This window comes from Bemisia tabaci, chromosome 3, assembly GCF_918797505.1.
Source record: "Bemisia tabaci chromosome 3, PGI_BMITA_v3".
Classification (NCBI taxonomy): Eukaryota; Metazoa; Arthropoda; class Insecta; order Hemiptera; family Aleyrodidae; genus Bemisia; species Bemisia tabaci.
In genome coordinates, this window is record NC_092795.1 from 62,939,219 (window position 1) to 62,957,833 (window position 18,615).

Genomic DNA, 18,615 nt, shown 5'->3' on the forward strand with positions numbered 1-18,615 from the left:
GAGATTCAATCAACCACAAATTTCTGCCCGGGTTATCAAAATGAAAAAAATTAAACCTCTTAAAATCTTGCGAGTTACACCGGGTGTCTTATTTAGTTTAAAATTTACCCTAAAGTTTGAAATGACGCTCATAGACGAAATATTTTAGAGACTTCGCATCACAATAGTGTAAAAGTTTTTTTTCCGACAACCAACACCATACTCCTCAAGTAATGATGATCATTCTGCAGAGTAAACCTATTTTCACACATTAGCCGCGCAGATTCCTGAACCCGACAACCGTCGTTCGTCATCCATCAGGCGAAGAAATTGCTAAAGAAGTAGCTCATCAATTATCATAAAGCGAAAAGACGTGTAAAAGTCCGAAATGTTTCTTTGCCTCACACATTTAGATTGTTTAGCAAGTTTCAAGTTTTCAAAATATTTCTTTTTTTTTTTGAACGTACACATTTTACGTCATTCCTGCGCTCGGAAAAAAAGTGTTGAGAGAAATCACAGGCGTTTTCAACAAATGAAAGGCAGGAATCCACAAAGTCGCAGAGCGAAACGCAAGGTATGTTAGTCCTATCATCGTTAGTGGAGGTGAGCGAAAGTTGGGTACGCGGTGAAACGCCTTCAAAGTCCTTCACAGCAACCTTACATACGCACGCTTGCCATAGTATAACAGTTTCCTCATCGCCTCTTAATTAGCCACATACATAATCACAGCTAAGCGCAATACTTAGTTCGAACGGATTTCCTCCGACTCCAACGCGCTTGTGTTGGCGATTTGTATCAAATATGACAATAATTGAAGTTTTCAGTCGTAATAACCTGATCCCGATTCATGTTTCCAAAGTTTTGGATAACCCTTGTAGACTTGTGTTCTTTACCAGAGGCTTTGGTTATTTTAACCAAAATTTGGTTCCTATGACCAATAAACTTGGCTATCTGGACCCAAAACTTCGGCGCTTCATATGAACCGTTAATTTGTTCATTGTAACTGAAGTTTTTTTTTTCACGTAATGTATGCGATCAGTCTCGAACTTTAAAACATTGCTAAATTGTTTCTTGTTTTAACATCAACATACCGAAAACAATCGATTGAATTGCTGAATTGACTTCGAGCTGAGTTAGACAAGAGGTGAAAGCTGGGTGCGTTTTCAACACCAACAGTTGTGAGATGGTACTTCGAGAGCGGGGGCCAGGGCTGTTACATTCTTTTGAGATATCTCAGTAGAGAGGTAAGAAATATTCGGCTCTCATAATCGTATTACTCGGCTCAAAAATTACTCCGTCCCCCGCAGGCTAAAATTTTTGCTTCGTGTAAAACCACCGAAACGAGACTCGGTTAAGGTGATTCGATGGACGCCATATTTTGTGTCAAAACGACATTCGATAGACTGCATCGATTGGTTATATTTTCACAGCTACTCGTCATTTTTTTTCGAATTTTGAGATCGCAGTTCTACTGTCAGGAGACTGAAGAATTCACTTACAAATTTTGACAAACAAATTCAACGTATTGTAGGCGTGGTTTTTTAGAGGGAAAATATCGCATTCGAGTGCAGTTTTGATATCAGTATCGAATGCGATATTTTCCCTCCCAAAAAAATCACGCCTTTATTAAGTTGAATTCGTTTTTCTAAATTGGTAAATGAATTCTGTAGTCTCCTGACAACAGAATTGCGATCTCAAAATTGAAAAAACATGACAAGTAGCTGAGAAAATGGAACTAATCTATACTATATGATCGCATGTCGTTCTGACACAAAATATAGCGTCCATCGAATCCCCTTAAACTTCTGCTCCCGAGTATCGAGATAATAATTCAACCAGAATCAGCCATTTAACCGCAGAAAAGCACGGCATTCGATACAAGGATCGATTTTCGCATCAAATACTCTTTTTTTCTTCTTCTTTTTTTTATAAAACAGAACATATTTTTTTTCACCTAAAGTTTGACATTTTCCTCATTGCAGAAGATTTTTTAAGACTATCGTTGTTCTTTCGGCTCGACAATCAAAATTTAAGCCGTTAACCTTATCCAAGCGCTAAAGCGCATGTCAGTTTGAACATACTCGGAGCCCGGGACAAATCGCCCAAATAATCAAAGCAAAGCTTTGTTTTTTTGCGCGGAGTCTACCGAAAAAACACTCGCATAGAACAACTGAGTATTTTTACAAACGTTGTTGTTGTTGTATATTTTTGAAAAAGAATGTTTTAATCAGCAAATTAACTTTTGTTTTCTGTTCACAGGTAATCAAAGGAAATCAATTTCATTCATCCACTGACTGTGTGAGCATGATTACATTGTTTACCATCAGCATGCGTACGTACCACCTACATATTGTAAAAGTTGGTCAACCAAAAAACATGAGATAAAAAGTGAATTATTTACAGAGCTCTACATGGAGAGTGCCTTACAGCGCCTTCCAGGTTCGTTAAAAATTGTTGAGTTACGTCGATTGTGGACGAACACAGAAAGTGATAATCCTGAGTCTTTCCAATCCTGTCAATTATTCGCCTTCATCAGGGAGAGTTGATAAATCGCACTTCAGAGCGGATAATATTGTCTATCTCCCCGGCGCGATTCATAACTCTCAACTCGACCTGGAGCCGGAATGCCATCCATTGCCATCCAGTTTGGTGTTGCCGTTCAGTGTGTTAGATTTCTTAAACAATGCAAATACCTATAGAACCGTGCTTTTCTAACCGCTCAACACAACCCATCTAAGATTCATTTTGCACACTTTTCGTGATGATGTCATTAAATTTTTGGCTGAATTATTAAATTGTAATAACAATAGTATTCTGTTCCCGCAATACTGTTGAAATACAAGCAACTTTGATTCTATTTTCAAGGCTAATTTGACTAATTTTAATCCATTCGACTTATCTTGACTCTAAAACGCATTTGGTTAACTCCAGACTATACTCACTTTGATTCCTTCTAAGTTGGAATCTCATGTAATTCCAGTTATCTTCAATATAGGAACAGAATATTATTTTTAGTTGTGCGTGGTTGAGTTTAACAAAGTTTCACCCTTTATCAAAAATTCATCATTTATCTCTAAAATTGAGGCGAGGGCTGTATTAAAATCGAAGAAAAATAATTAGGGCATTTTACCATATGAGTTAATTTTCTGCAGGCACCTTTTTTGACGTATGCGTTGTATTGGACCACCTCTTTCCCCACGATAAATTTTTGGCTCCGCCCTCATTTTATGCAAAACCGCACATCACCACGGTTGTCGTAATAACGAGGAATGATTTTAAATCGTAATTTCGAATCATCCATTAAGTCAATTCTTCTAATAAATGAGTCATATTATCTGGAAACATCCCATTACTACGGAAATAGTGTCTGTAGCAGACCACAAGCAAGAGTGGCTTTGTGTATGGGAGCATTTTTCTTAGGAAGGCAAATTTTTCAAGTGGGTCCGAATAATGGAATTAAAGTTTTCTACGGAAACTTTCTTTGCTAAATAAGGCAAACCAGCTTGGATGGTCCGGCTCAAGTTGTTCTTCAAACCGAACTCTCAATTCGTGCAGCAGAACATGTTTCCTCATTTCGGCTCGATCCAAAGGTCCAATTTCATGCAGCATATACGCGTCTCCTTTGAGGAATGGAAACTTCAGTTTGACTAACCTAATCGACGCGGCGCGGCGTGAATGATCGATTATCGATATTTCCTCATTTGCGCTGTGGTAAAGAATCGACTCTTAGGGTGTTCGCTGCGAACACCCTAATAATCGATCCGTTTCCATAGGTTTAAATGGCAGATCAATCGATATATCGCAGACCACGGCACGTCACTGCATACCGAACTGCGGCTCATACCATCGAACTTTTAGATTTTATTGAACTGAGAGAGGCATTCGGCTTCAAGAATCATAACGTTTAGTGTGATAGTTCGTAAGTTCGGTTTGACAAACCGAATCTTTCCACGGATATTTAACACCAAACTTTTGCCGCAATCACACGCTGAATTTAGCAGCTGAATGTGGAAGTCAACAGTCATCGCCCAACGGCTGAAATTTCGCAAATTCGAGTTATTTTCATCCAGATGTGCATCAAATCTACTCGAATAGTTCAGACAAATCGAACATTAGTCCGATGGTTGCTGAGAATCGTTGCTGAATTTTGCGCGTCACGCGCAAAATTCAGGCATCGGGCCGATGACTTCCACATTCAGCTTCCACATTCAGCGTGTGATTGCGGCATCAATCTCACACGTGCTGGACAGATGCATTGGATTGAACTGAAAGAAAATATTCTGCAACATGAATCAGGCGTTATCAGTTTGACAAACCGGAAGTTCAGTCTAACGAATTAAAATTCCGTTCTAAGGCACGAACCCTCAGTTTGACGAACTTAACGTTTAGTTTGATGAATTGCAAGTGCGACGATACAAAGCGATTGATTGAAATTTTTTCCCTGAAACCTGGCAGCGGTGCCTGTTGCAGTGACAGTTGTCGGAGCTGATCTACTGGAGCTTAACTAGTGAGTTTAATTTAGATCGTAAATAATCGACCACCTCGTGCAACATGCTTCTCACTCCCCGGGAATCTAGATTATCGCTCGTGAATGTTGGTCGCGTGCACCGTAAAATTCCCGCAAAGTGCACCGTATTTATACCCACGATGAAAGCTCTAAAACACAAAACTTGATTTGCCCCGTCGCGAAAATCCCGTCACTTTTTCGTGTTCAGTGAAAGGATAGATGAAGAGTCCAGCGTATGAATCGAATCGTACTCAGTAACATGTTTTTACACGAGTAGTGAGGTATATGATTTGCCTTAAGTAGTGCTGTGGTTCAGTGGCGTGGTATGAATGATGGATTGTCGATATTTCGCCGTTTGAAGCTATGGTAAAGAATCGATTACTGAGGTGTTCGCTGCGAACACCCTGATAATCGATCTTTTTTCATAGGTTTGAGTGGCGTATCAATCGATCGCAAAGCACACCACGCCACTGCTGTGGCTATAATATGTCACTCGACGATGAAATTATCAGACCACTGATCTCAGTGGCAAGGCGTGAATGATCGATTGTCGATGTTTTCCCCATCTGAAGCTGTGGTAAAGAATCGATTATTAAGGTGTTCCTTGGGAGCACCCGGTCTACCGATTCATTTCCATAGGTTTAAGTGGCGGATCAATCGATATGTCGCAAAGCACGCGACGCCCCTGACGGATCTCCATCGCGGTTTTTCAAAATTTCCGGTCATGTTTATTCTTCCAAAAGTTGGGATGCTGCTCTACATTTTGCGGCGGAATTTTGTACAAAGTATCGCTGAAAGAACGACGAGAAAGCAAATAAAATTTTGCGAAGAAACCATGATCAGGCCCTCCCAAGGAGAGTAACAGATGACAGGTGACGTGCAATGTAGCAAACTGCGATGCGTGCTTTCACCATCGAACGTGGATGAAGAAAGTAAATAAAACAATGTCTCCCTCGTCTGCATTTCAGATTAAGAAGAGCTGCGCTTTTTAAAAAAATTTATAAGTCAGAAGCGATCAAGGAGTTTTTTTTAAGGAGTCTGTTTTTTTTCCATTTTTTTAATCATCATATTCGTATTGATGTGAAGTTTTTTGTGGTTCTAATTTAAGATATGTTTGTTTATAGGAAATCAACAGAATCGGTCAAAATAAAAAAATGCCAAAATTGCAGCCTGCTTTAGTTAATAAAAATTCAAGTCTTGTAAATAATATTGTATGGAGATGACTACATTCAATTTGACGACCTGTAAGTGAAAAGAGAGAAATTCCACCTTGAAACTCCGAGCAAGAATTTTTTAAAGTAGGATTTATACTTCTGAAGAAGTCAAGAACCCTCCTTTAATCGGCTCAGAGCTGATTTATCCTCATGAATTCGGTCTCCAAAATGTTGATACTGTTGTCACACAAAACGTTATTGAGGAAATAAAAAGGATTTCCCTCATCAAAAACATATGATGTGATCTGGGGAAACCATTTTTTGAGAAAAACGATTTGGCAACACCACAAAGTAGTTGCCAAAGCCTTAGAGTATAATTGTCCTCCTTATTCTGCGGTATGACGATAAACCTGTGTCACTGCAATTCTTTGTCCTCAGGGATTTGTCACTCGCAGAGGAAATGGGAGAAAAAATTGACTTTATGAATGTAATAATTAGGTTTGCTTATTATGATAAATAGTCGGAAGTGCAAGATTTACGAGTCACTTCTTATCGTATTTTTGCGCATTAATTTCGGCGTCGACTGATTTGTACATTCACTTGATTTATATGTCGTTGCGAGGTGAGATTCACCGGCATTCTTGCTGCAGCTGCATCAAAAAAATTGAGGACGATGTCAGAATAGTGTTAGTTTTTGTCCTGTCGTCACAATATTTAGGCTTTGTACTACCTATAACGTCGCCCCTCTGACGTAAGAAAGTATCTCAATTTCCCCATTTTGTTCATTGACATACAAGTAGTGTAACTAAATCATTCCTAAAAATGTAGAAGTTAATGAATTTTCATAAGTAAAACGGACAGGAAACTTGAGCTAAACTTACAGAGTGCAATATGTATGTATACAACCGAAAGCTCAGTTGAATAGGAATAAGCTAGTCCTGGTAAAAATTGGCGATACGAGCTGCGTTTCAAAATACCGTAGGCTCTTATAGCCAACTAAAGAAGGCTATTGAAAATCATATAGCTGGCTGTAGAAAGCGGAGCAAATCATATAGCCGGACTATACGAAGCTATAAAAAAGTATGCAGTTGGGCTATAGTTCCTATCACCGGGCTTTACACTTTATCGCCATTGGCTATAAAAGGCTATAAGAAATTGTGTAGAAATTCGTGTGCTTTGGAAATCATTAAGTTTGATAAGGAACTACCTTAATATTTACAAAACACACATTATATTTTCCTTCAAAACATATTTTTTTTTTCATTAATTAAAATGAGATGGTCCATACAGAGTGTGCAAACATTTCAAAATCCTGAGTTAAAAAACGCTGACTCCGCGAGATTAAATATTAGAGCCTAACACAAAGCGGAGCGGCGACGCATTGGCGCCTACAAACCTAACAGGGATACTTCACGCATTGCGCGGCGACGCACTGGCGCCTACAAACCTCACAGGGATACTTCACGCATTGCGCAATGCGTGAAGTATCCCTGTTAGGTTTGTAGGCGCCAATGCGCGTTTCGCGCTCTCTGCCCGCCCGCCGCGCCGCAGCGTGCCACGGCGTCTGAAGCAACTATTTCACACCAGAGATATTGCACAGTATCATAAGAAATTGAAGGCGCTCCAACATATTAAGAATGACAGGCATCCTTCAAAAGTACGGAGCTTTCCTCGCAAAATAAATCAAGATACTACGGCACAAAAAGAGAGCGGTAGTCCAAAAACTAACTAAGTCCTAGTATCCGTATTTAGTAACGTTTAGCATAAACTTTATCGTCTGGCTGTTGCTTAATCGCCATCGGCTATAAACGGCTATAAGAAATTGTACAGCCGGCAACAGAAGCTATTGGAAATCTTACAGCCGGCTTTAGGTCTATAGTATTTTGGAACACACATTCTACTGCCAATTTTTACCAGGGAGGTGTTACAGGTCCTGGAAATGGATGGACACTATCTTTCTTTTGGGATGGGTGATGGGAGGATCCTTGTCACGAAGGGGTATGGGCTTGGTCCAGAAAAGACATCAACCCGGAAGAGTACGGCCTCCAGGAGGATGTTCCCGCATGGACTCCCGGAAGGGGATTAAAATAATGAATTTCTGACCATTTCCTCTGTGGTCGAATTTCTTGCGGTGGATTTAAAGGCTCAAATGCTTTGAATCTCTAAAAAAGACCTTTTCTAGAGGAAATTTCGGGTTCTCTGAGAAGAGAATTTGGACCTGGTGACTCGTTTCCCACCCCTCGACTGCGTCTTAGGGAGGTGATGTCCTGTCTAATAATGTCACATTTCCTTCCTTTACTCAGAATGCTCATAGGAATTTAAAAGTAGAATCGCCTTACTTATTCAGATATCCCGTCATCAATTTTGAGATAAGATGGGATGACGTACGAGACCAGATCTGTGGATAGGGTCCTTATAGGAAGTGAATTCTTTTTGACATTTTTCAATAACTTAAACCACGCTCTCCTGCAACCTAAAAATTTTTGTCATGGAATTTCAGGACTCTTAATATCTCCTTCAACTGCTGTCGTGGAATTTCAGGACTCATAATATCTCCTTCAATTGCTATCGTGGGATTTCAGGACTCATATCTCCTTCAATTTTTGTCGTGGGTTTCAGGACTCATATATCCTGCAGTTTTTGAGCTTTCAGGCTCAAATTTGCGCCAACATCGCCAAATTCTCTTCTTTAATGATGCATTCGTAAAAAGACACGGAAAATTTTTTCTCTAACAGTAGGATTTCTTTTTACAAATCTCACGGAATAAAGTCAACATATATTTCGATTCGGCCAAGAGTAGAGTACCTATAAAGGGGAGAGTGCGATCATGTCAAAATATGGAACCCCTAGTGCCTAAAAGAGCAGTCAACCTTTTTACACGAAAAACACGAAAAAATGTTGCTGCCTATTCTCAAATGCCTCTATCAAACCGAGATGGCCAATAATGAGCTTCCTTCCTTAGAAATGAGTGTGAATTCATGCAAAAACTAACAAGACAAATACGCACTTTATGAACGACGGCTCGCAGCAATTGTAATAATACATAATTGTGAATAATTTAATTTTACGGTTTGGCCGCTCTTTTGGGCCGTGAAAGTTCCATGACCCAACCGACGACGTGTCTGTACTTTCCCCACACAGGTACTTAAGCCAAGAAAAGAGGGAAAACTAGGTGACAGGACACATAAAAATTCCTCGTTTTAGTTAACATAATTCCTCGGGAGAAAATTGCGTTATTCGGGATGTGATGGAGACTTGCGGGTCGTGTATCTCTTTTTCCTGAATTGCCCCGCTTTTCCCTGACTCATCGGGATTATGTAGCATCGCGTCCGGCTTCCCTAAGTTTCCCAGTTTTCCCTGACGGTGGCCACTCCGTCCACAATTTCCACTTCACTCCACTTACGATCAACATCCAAATCTCCTCGGACCCACCGCACCGTTGCGGGCAGCGCGGCGGCGCACAGAGGATTGAGTCAATTGGAGCGGTCGCACATGAAATTTTTGACTCAAACTCCGAATTTTAATGTTTACTCGGTCATTTTTCAAATTACAAGGGATGTTTTTGATAGAGAATTTGACGAGGAAAGCAATGAAACCACTTTTAGAAGCTGAAAGTTTTGTATTAACGGAGTTATGAGCGTTTAAAGTTTGGAAATTTTGTCGGAGCTCTCCTATTGACTCGGTCCACTGTGCGGTGCGGCGGCCGGTCGTTTCTGGGGAAAGCACACGGGGAGCGCGTGACAATTTCCATGTCGGCGGCGGCGGCGACGGCGGGGATGAGCACCCGCGGATTCACGGCTCATCGGAGCCGTGACCCGGGCGGCCCGGGCCCGGGAGCCGGGGACCTAATGACCGAGTGGGCCCTGCCGGCGACTCCGGGCAGCCTGCCAGCCCCTCGCTCGAACCCCCCTCGGACGTGGTCGTCGTCGTCGACGTCGTCGTGACGGATAATCCAGCCGAAAACTCGCGAATCCGTGGTGACGCGCCGCGACGCTCTTTAAGCGGACCCATTAATCCCGCCCGAGCATCTGTCATCGCTGAAATTGCCCGACCGCGCCCGCGGCTTCTTCGCTTCTTCCTCGCTTTGTTTCCAGCTGCCCCCCCCCCCCCACCCCGCCGGGCCCTCCTCAACACGATTTTCAGACCGCGAGTTTATCCCAGGAAGGTAACGTCGCAAGGTATCGACGAATCCGGAAGGTAACGTTGCATCGTGTCAACGATCGTGGTGTCAACAAACCCAAAATCTCATCATCGAGTCAACGATTGTTGACGTCGAGCTCAGGCAGTGAAACGCGAAAATGGGCCCTGAGCATGGTGTCAACGATCACGGTGTCAACAAACAGAAAAATATCTTCCTCATAAGTAAAATTAAAAAATCAAGTCTACAGGAGAGGTTTGGGTCACGTATGGTTAGATTAGGTTAATTTAGGTCAGGACATGTACGGTTAGATTAGGTAGGTAAGGTTAAATTTAGGTAGGGTAAGGTCGGGAAAAGTTAAGTTCTGTGAAAGTATGTCGGGCCTTGTAAGGTAAAGTTAGGTAAGGTTGGGTAAAGTTGGGTAAGGTTGGGTAAAGTTGGGATGGGTTAGGGTAGGTTAGAGTAAATAACACCAAAAATCGAGACTTGAAATTAGAAAGATGTTATAGAGGGAAGTTTGAAGTTTCGTCGATGCCGTAAAGCGTATCCTTGTGATTGATGTGAGTGTTGAAAGAATACTACTCTGATGGGCTGATTATTGGGATCGATAGATAAAGCGGACAAAGAGAAAATGGAGATTCTGGTGAAAACGGGTAATTGCAATGGACGAAGGAGGCTGGAGTGGAATGGAATAGTGATGATTAAACTTGCAGAAATTGAGTTTCCTTTTAAAGCCAACAATTTGAAATTTAATTAATTGGCTGATCCCATTGAAAATAATTAGGAATATGCATTTTTTTAAAAATGAAAAACAAGAATTCTTACAAAAAAGTGGGTACGTAAAAGTCGTCATTTCAAGAGGCCAACCGTGAGTGCATCACTATTTGGCGGTCACGATAATTCTGTGTCACTGATGAAGACGGCGCTTTTACTTAATTTACCGCCCATCCAAGTTCGAAAAGTCAAAATTGGTCGACAAATCCGACAATCCCGATAAAATTCGCAAGTTCCCGTTTCGGAACTGAACTTAAAAATTTCCGAGAACATTCAGGTGAAGGCTAAAATTCCGAATAGTAGTCATAACTTTGGGCAATTGCGGACATGGTGTATAATTGTATGGAGCAAGCGAAAATAGCTTAATTGCTCCTAGTCCATTACACGAATGCACCGGAGTAATTTGTATATGTCATGCAACGAAACGATCAAACGCATCTCGCTTCATTAATACTATTGCGTTCAAGAAAATACACCGTATGAAAATTTGGATGTTGTCATATTTTACACCAACTAAATATGAGTCTCCGGAAAACATGAATATTATTTTCTCTGAATTTCTCAAAGAATTTCCACTCCCAATTTAATTTAAGTGTTCCTGAAGCTAGTTTGGTTTAAGAAAATTAGTTAGGGTTATATCTACGTAAGTAAATGGGGGTGGGACGAGCTTGCTTTACGTAAGATTTCGACTTTTAAAAACAATATAATTATTACTTTCAAATGAAAAATACAATTTTCTGCTATTTTTCAGGCCTACTCCAGTAACATTAGGAAAAAATTTTAAAAAAAGGTTCCCTTCGGAAATTCGGCAAGAGTTGAATGCTCAAATGATGTTCTCCTTTAGCGTAGCAAGTATAAGTAATTCGAGCGCGTCATGCAACAATCCGATTAAACGCATCACTTCTTATTAATATCGCTTAAAATGGAATTTTCGGAGAGTAAGCGGGACAATTTCAGTTCAACGCGACAGTGTATTGATTCGACCCAGCGTGGCTCCACTCAGACAGACTACCACAACGTCAAGAGAGATCCCGCTAGAATTGTGTCATGAGGATACTCACTCTTGTCTCGTCATTTAGAGAATTTGTCGCTCGGAAATTCCGACAGAATGCGCTCGACGACTTAGTAGTAGAGTCCCGGTCCCTCGGGATGAATGCCCTCACGACCATGTGCCATTCGAGTAGATGATATCCATTTTCATCAAGTTTATTCAGTAAATAATCGTGCGAATATTCTCTCTCTGAGTGTTTGCACAGAATTATGACCGCCAGAGACAAAGTTCATATCCGTGTCTGGTCTCAAGCACTTCATTGCGGAAATGAATTGCTTCTTTGAAAACGGTCGTTAACGCCATAGGGGTGCTATAGTTCTTACGTCATTTTTGAACGATTAAGCCGTCCCAATAAGACGCTAAATATTCGCGCAGTTTCATGCCTGGGATTTGCGAAGAGAAAATTTGAACTACAAGCTAGCAGGGGCGCTGCGCTGAAGAGGAGATACTTACAAAATTTAATGGATTGAGTAGAAGATGTATTCATTTTCCAAATTTTCATTGAATAGATGCATATGCTTGCGTTCCTATACGAGCTCTTAATCGTATATCGATGGTGAAAGTGCAGAAGTCGTGCGTATCTCGGTAAACACGTTTTTCCAGGAGAGTAAAAAAAACTGTCTACATTCCTCCTTATTGTCAGTAGAAGGGTAATACTCAGTGGCGTGGCGCACTTTGCGATGTATCGATTGATCTGTGATTTAAACTTATGGAAAAAGATCGATTAACAGGGCGTTCGCAGCGAACGCCTTAATAATCGATTCTTTACCACGAATTCAAATGGGGAAATATCGATAATCGATCTCTCACGCCACGCCGCTGGTAATACTTCTTGAGGATCGCAAGAATATGATGTTTTTTCAGACTCCATCAGCATGTGGAATATTTTCTCGAACTGTTAGAAAATATGGCAGAAATGCCGAGATTTGCGTCTTCGCCACAAAGACTTGACACTTTATCACGAGATACGCACTCAGTGTTTTAAGTCTGTTGTTGGCGGATTTTGATCATTTGAAGACTAAAAAAGAGTTTCACGCTTACAATTCCTCATCAGAAGCTTTAATTCGATCTCTTACGGCCAGATCAAGCATTGAATGATTGGAAAATGACGTTTGATCACGAGATACGCATTTCTGCAGTTAGCGTTTTGAACCTGCTCTTGATTATTAAGATAAAAAATAGAGTTAATTCATACTTAAAACTTGTTTAGAAGCTTTAGTTAATCCAATACGGTAGATGAAGCATTGTATGACTCGATTGCCCATAAGTCTTTCTTACAATCGACATTTTTCGTGTTTGATGAGTCCTGAATTGATTTATGACTTGTCAATGACTGAATTGTAATGAATGAACACGATTAACTCACAAAGAACTTGCACACGAGGTTATATTAGGTTATATTATTTGTTTTGGTTTGAACCTAGAGTTGGATATCATATCGAATGACGTAGTCGTTAAATCAGTCTATAAGGCTTATAATCAGCCCAAGTGGGATGGAGTTGTGCCCAGCCCCAGTGCAGCATTTTTAGTGTCAAACTGCCGATGGATGCATTGGTGAATTTCGGCACCTAAATTTGGACACCGTTGGCTAAAGTGCAGATCTCCCCGACGCGGCTGAAACCGCGAATTTGACAACGCGGGCCATAATGACCTGGCTTATCGCCTCATATGAAATTCCATTTTATCATCCGCTCTCGTGAATTCCCTGAAAGAAAGGGTGGTTGGCCTCCACGCTTGGTTGTCAGATAACCACCTTTAACGGGTCGCTCCGAAGGTTTCGGTCTGAAATTGATGACGGTGATAGCAGATGATTTAGCGTCACTGTTCCAAAAGGGATCTCCAAGATAGGATCTGACGGTGGCTTTCCGACCTTTTAAATGATCCTGCTGATTGCTTGCTGCTCAAATCACGCATATTCTTTACGCATCGTCGGCTCAAGTGTGGAAAACGTCTACCTGATCTTCAGAGAGATAGGTGATTTCCTTTCATCAGACATTTTATTGTCCTCCTCCGGGAAAAGAAACAAACTCATCGATTTCTGAAGTTGGTTGGTCGAATTTATTGACGAATTCAGGAAGATCTGCCCCCAGGCCAAGGGAGAGGGAGAGGAGGGAGAGGGAGGGAGGAGGGAGAGAGGAGAGAGAGAGAGAGAAATAGAGATGAAAAAAGGTAGATAAAGCGAGAAAAAAAGAGAATCCTCTTAAAAAATAAAAGAACCACAGAGAAAAATCGTGAATACTTTCAATTGTTGTGTGCCAAAGCCAAGTGAAGTATATTTTAAAAGACGATCCGAAAGATGCGAATGAAAAATATCCAAACTAATGTGGCTTCCGGTCAATATAGAGCTAAAGCACATCGTATCCCGTGCGAAAGAAGTTAACTCTATTTCAAGGTTGTAAAATTGACTCAAGCAATTCAATTTTATGAAAAAATGCAATGCAAATCACGAGGAGGAATATGGCAACATTGAAATATAGTTACGTTCTTTCGTGAGAGAAACGACGAAAGCCTGCGTCACACTATCGAAGCTAAGCATCAAAATATCAAGGTCAGGCGTTGTGATTGGCTTTTTCGATGACTTGGACCAATCACAGCTCTTGACTTTGACATTTTGATGGAGTATTTTGATAGTGTGACACGGGCTATTGGCATATTCCGAGCGTTGATGACGGCGCAGAGATACAACTATTCGTGCTCAGTAGATGTCTGTTGCATCTACAAGATTGAAGGCGCGATGCCGCGAGGCGTGAACTGCCCATGCTCCGCTCTATAGCGCCAATTGGATATCGCTCAAATCTGGCAGAAATATTTCAAAAAGAGGCCCCGTTACGTCTCTCCTATTTTCGGCTCCCAAGACCTAAGTCTGCCTGAACTTTTCAGCCGATTCTCTAAGGAGAGAAACTACGAAAAACTGGTGAAAGAACCATTTTATCGTGTCGAGGGTTTCCACATAGGGACCAGTTTCCATACTCTCTCCTAATGTATATAGACTACATTTTGCAAAGAGGAGCCAAGAGCATTCCAATGTTGCCATGATTGTGCAACTTACAGTATTTGCGAAAAATTACTAAAATCACGATAACAATTAAATTTAAGAAGGGTCATTTTCGTCTTGAATTCATAGTTTATTGGGAGTTAAAATCAAATTTGTTTAGATGATCTGTTTATATTTGCAAGGTGAACAAATTTGCACAATATTGGCAACATCGGAATGCTCCTGGTTCTTTTTTGCAAGATGCAATCATACATATCGACGGTGAAACTACCAAACCACGTATCTCGGTTTGCGACGTCGCAGACTTCCTGTCATACTTTATTTTTTAAATGAATAACTACGGAACGTCCAGTCTTGAAAATTTCTGTGATTTTTCCTCTTCGTGCGGAGAAAATTCAGTGAAAATTTCAAGGAATGATATTGATTTGGTCTACTTTAAAAAATAAAATGTGAGCGTAGAGTTTTAAACACCGCAACCGAGATACGTGGTTTGGTAGTTTCACCGTCGATATGTACTCCATCGGTTCTCATCTCTACTGGGTATCGTGCAATCTTCGTGTTTCCTTGTTTTCATGTAAGTTCTGATGAGTATTTCGCCTTAAATCGTAACCGGGAAACTGTCTCGATTCATCGTCGCAGAAATTCTCATCCCCTCTTCCTCATACTTGCCAATTCTACAGCACTCGGATCGCGAATTTGCCGGCGGGCGCCAGGCGCAGCGAACAACACGTGTCACAAATGAACTCGTCAACTTAAGACGGCCGAAAACAAATTTCTCCATTGATGAATCGAGCATTATCCTCCCGTCCATCCATCCACCCGGCCCCGGCCGCACAGTAGATCGAGTCAATCAGAGAGATCGCACTTGAAATTTTTGACTAAAACTGCAAATTTTGATTTTTTTTTTTGTTTTTTGTTTTTTTTGTTTATTTGTCATTCAACAATGTTACAATAGAATTAAAAGATTTACATCAAAAGAGATAAAAAATAAAAACAGGTAAGAAAGGGGGGTACGAAAGATTGAATTAAATCATTAAATCATTGTTGAGTGACTGCTGGAAACACCATCAGGCATAGCATCAGCATCAAGGGTCTTTTTTCTACTTTCTATCACGATCTTCACATAATTACACGTGGCCGTCCAATTGTCTTTTGAGCTTAAGATATTTTTCAGGAATTGAGCAGAAAAAGGTCGCCAATCTGGTGTTCCAGACGCGATCGCTCTGGCGTGTAGTAGGAGCAGGCGAAAAGTGCATGTTCGGGTTTAAACGAGGGGTCCCTCTCGGAGAAAATTTTACGAAGAAACCAATGGAGCCACTTTTAGAACCTCAAAATTTCGTATAAGCGGAGTTATAAGTGTTTGAAGTTTCCATATTTTGTCCGAGCTCTCGTATTGACTGGATCCACTGTGGGGCGGGTGTTTTTTGCCGGGCATAAGCCGCGCTGTCGCCGTTCAATGATCCCGTCGCCGTCGGCTCGGGGCAAAAAGTCGCTGACAATGATGAGGCATTATTCTCGACCTATAACGTCGAGGATGAAAGGATAGCTGAAACTTTGAGTTGCACAAACTTTCAGCGCCTCCTCGTCATTGTGACTGCCTAGCAAATATTTTGAATTCGAGGAGGATGAAGCAGGAGGAAGGGGAGAAGTTATGAGTTCACTCTAATAGAAATCCCACTACATTCAGGAGCCCATGAAATAAATGTTTTCCCGTCCATAGGGAGAGGGACTTTTATCACTTTCTTCCAAATAAGTAATCCATTCCAATCCATTCACTAATTTTTAATTTTCAAACCTTTGAAAAGAGGACAGTCTACTTAGTTCACACCTGGCTTTTTGACATTATATTGACTCGCGAGAAACGAGTTCAAAGTTGGTTGTATATTTTGAGCTCCAATTGAAATGCGTGTTGCTAAAGATACAAGATGAATGGCGTCCGAGAATACTCCCGTCGCAGGCTCACATTAGAAGCACGAGATACGACCTCTGCCGCAATTTACGATCCGTGCAGCCGTGCACTGATACCAGCTACGCGGACTGTGAATCGGAGCAGATGGGTCCTCCTGTCAAAAGTGGAATTTACTCTCAGATCCCATCTTGGCTTTCTCGGCAATTTGCTTATGAATGGGAGCCTTAAATATACAAGCAATCTTGAACTAGTTTGTCGTGGGTTCACATAGTTAAAAAAGTCAGAAAATGTCGTGAGAGCTCAGTGCACGTATTTTTTCAATACTACGATTTTGAAATGCAAACTTTAAACCTCCCTCACTTCGGTTCGGTCCGAAATTTTTGGGCGTATAATGTATTTTATAAAAAAATCAAGATGGAAAAAAGCATGATATGTTAAAGCAAGGTAAACAAAGTCAGTCAATGCACTTTTCAGAGGGCAGCATCACCGTTCATATGAGAAAATTGTAGTCTCGATTTTAATAGTTCCTTGCCTTATAATTATAGAGTCAGTCGGAACATACATAGATCCTACGATTAGCGTAATTGACCCAATCAGCCCTCCTTCCATTATTTCCTGGGCCAATGGAATTGGAACACTCTGTTAAGGGTGGGTACACTCACGTATCATTCTCCACTGGCATTCGACCCTGTTTCACATCCGTCCACACTTTAATCCCTCTTTATTATTTTGCGCGCGGTATTATTGTTTTTATTTAAATAGGTGACTCCATAATGGTTGCTTGCAACAATGAACGAGGGTTGAACTCCAACACGTGCATCTTGGTTCTTTCACGAGGGTTGATTAATCGATTTTCCCCGCGGAAAAACACAAATAGCGGCTCCAGAGACAAACCTCGGCCCGAACGGAAGCTCCAGGAGACTTCCGCTGTGACCGCTACACAGAGGGTCGCAATTTGAAAAACCACGGCTAAATCCTGGAACTTACCAATAGAAAATTTCCAGGTGTCTGAAATTTCATTAATTTCCTGCTTAGGTGGAAAATACTGAGTGAACTAAACACGAGAATACCCTTGGTCCATGTATTGAACAATTATTCGAGAAGATATGATATAATGACCTAATCTGCTAAAATACATGTGTTTAAATGGGAAATCCCGCCAGACGACGTCACTGTAGGCGGTGCAGTATCTCACTTTTAAATATTTTTTTATACTATTTCCCATTGCAGCAAAATACCTTAAAAAATACTGTGAAATCAGCTCTTTAAGCACTTTTAGATGAAGCAATAAAAAATTTGCATGCAAAGTCTCCATTGCCAAATTGAAAAGGAAACTGCTGAAAATGATCATTAGGTCTCGGTGTTTGCTACGTTGCTGCTCTAACTTGAAATTAAATATCAGTCGGAATTTTGGGATTAAGTTCAGCGTACGGGGAACGTATTGTCACCTTCCGGTTGAGGTATTGCAAGCGCCATGCGACGTTCAAAATTTTCCGCCGCTATTTTTTTTTTTTTTTTTTTTTTTTTTTTTTTTTTTTTCCAGTTTTATTTCGTTGTATGAGTTCACACACATAAGTTACAGAAACAGCAGATGAAAACAATTCATCATGCAACACAAATCATTACAAAAAATAATCCAGGGAGAAAGTCGACTCAAAAACTCAACACGCTAAATGCCGCTGGAAAGGGGAAAATAAAAGATTTAAAAGAAAAATGAATCAAATTACATACTATCAGTTAGATATAATATAATGAATTTGGGGAAAAAACAAAAATGAACGGAGACGGTAAGGAAATCCTCTTGTTATTCGTAAGGAAAACTCCTTAAAAAACTACTTAAGGAAAATACTCCGCTCATTTCATTTCGTCGTATTACATTGCCATCTTCATTTCTTTTTTCTTTTCTTCGGGTTTCCTCCTTTCTTTTCAATGCTCACTGTGTTGAAAGTTCCTGTATCAACTTGTTTTCCTGTTAGTTTGCAGATCTGTTCTCTTGTCATTTTAAAGTAGTACAATATTATAATACCATTTTTCTGGATCCAAGTGTTGTCATTATAATTGACCATGCACATGAGCTTGTCACTTATGCCCTAGAAAGCAAACGCCGT

The 18,615-nt window shown here is 40.7% G+C and overlaps 1 protein-coding gene across 1 annotated transcript in view; it reads left to right on the forward strand.

Moving 5' to 3' along the window:
* Nucleotides 1-18,615, forward strand: part of LOC140224169 (uncharacterized) — a 143,065-nt gene that overhangs the window by 67,121 nt on the left and 57,329 nt on the right. The window contains exon 3 of the mRNA XM_072297616.1: nt 2,239-2,277. Coding sequence (XP_072153717.1) covers nt 2,239-2,277 — 39 coding nt within the window. The remainder of the gene's footprint in view (nt 1-2,238; nt 2,278-18,615) is intronic.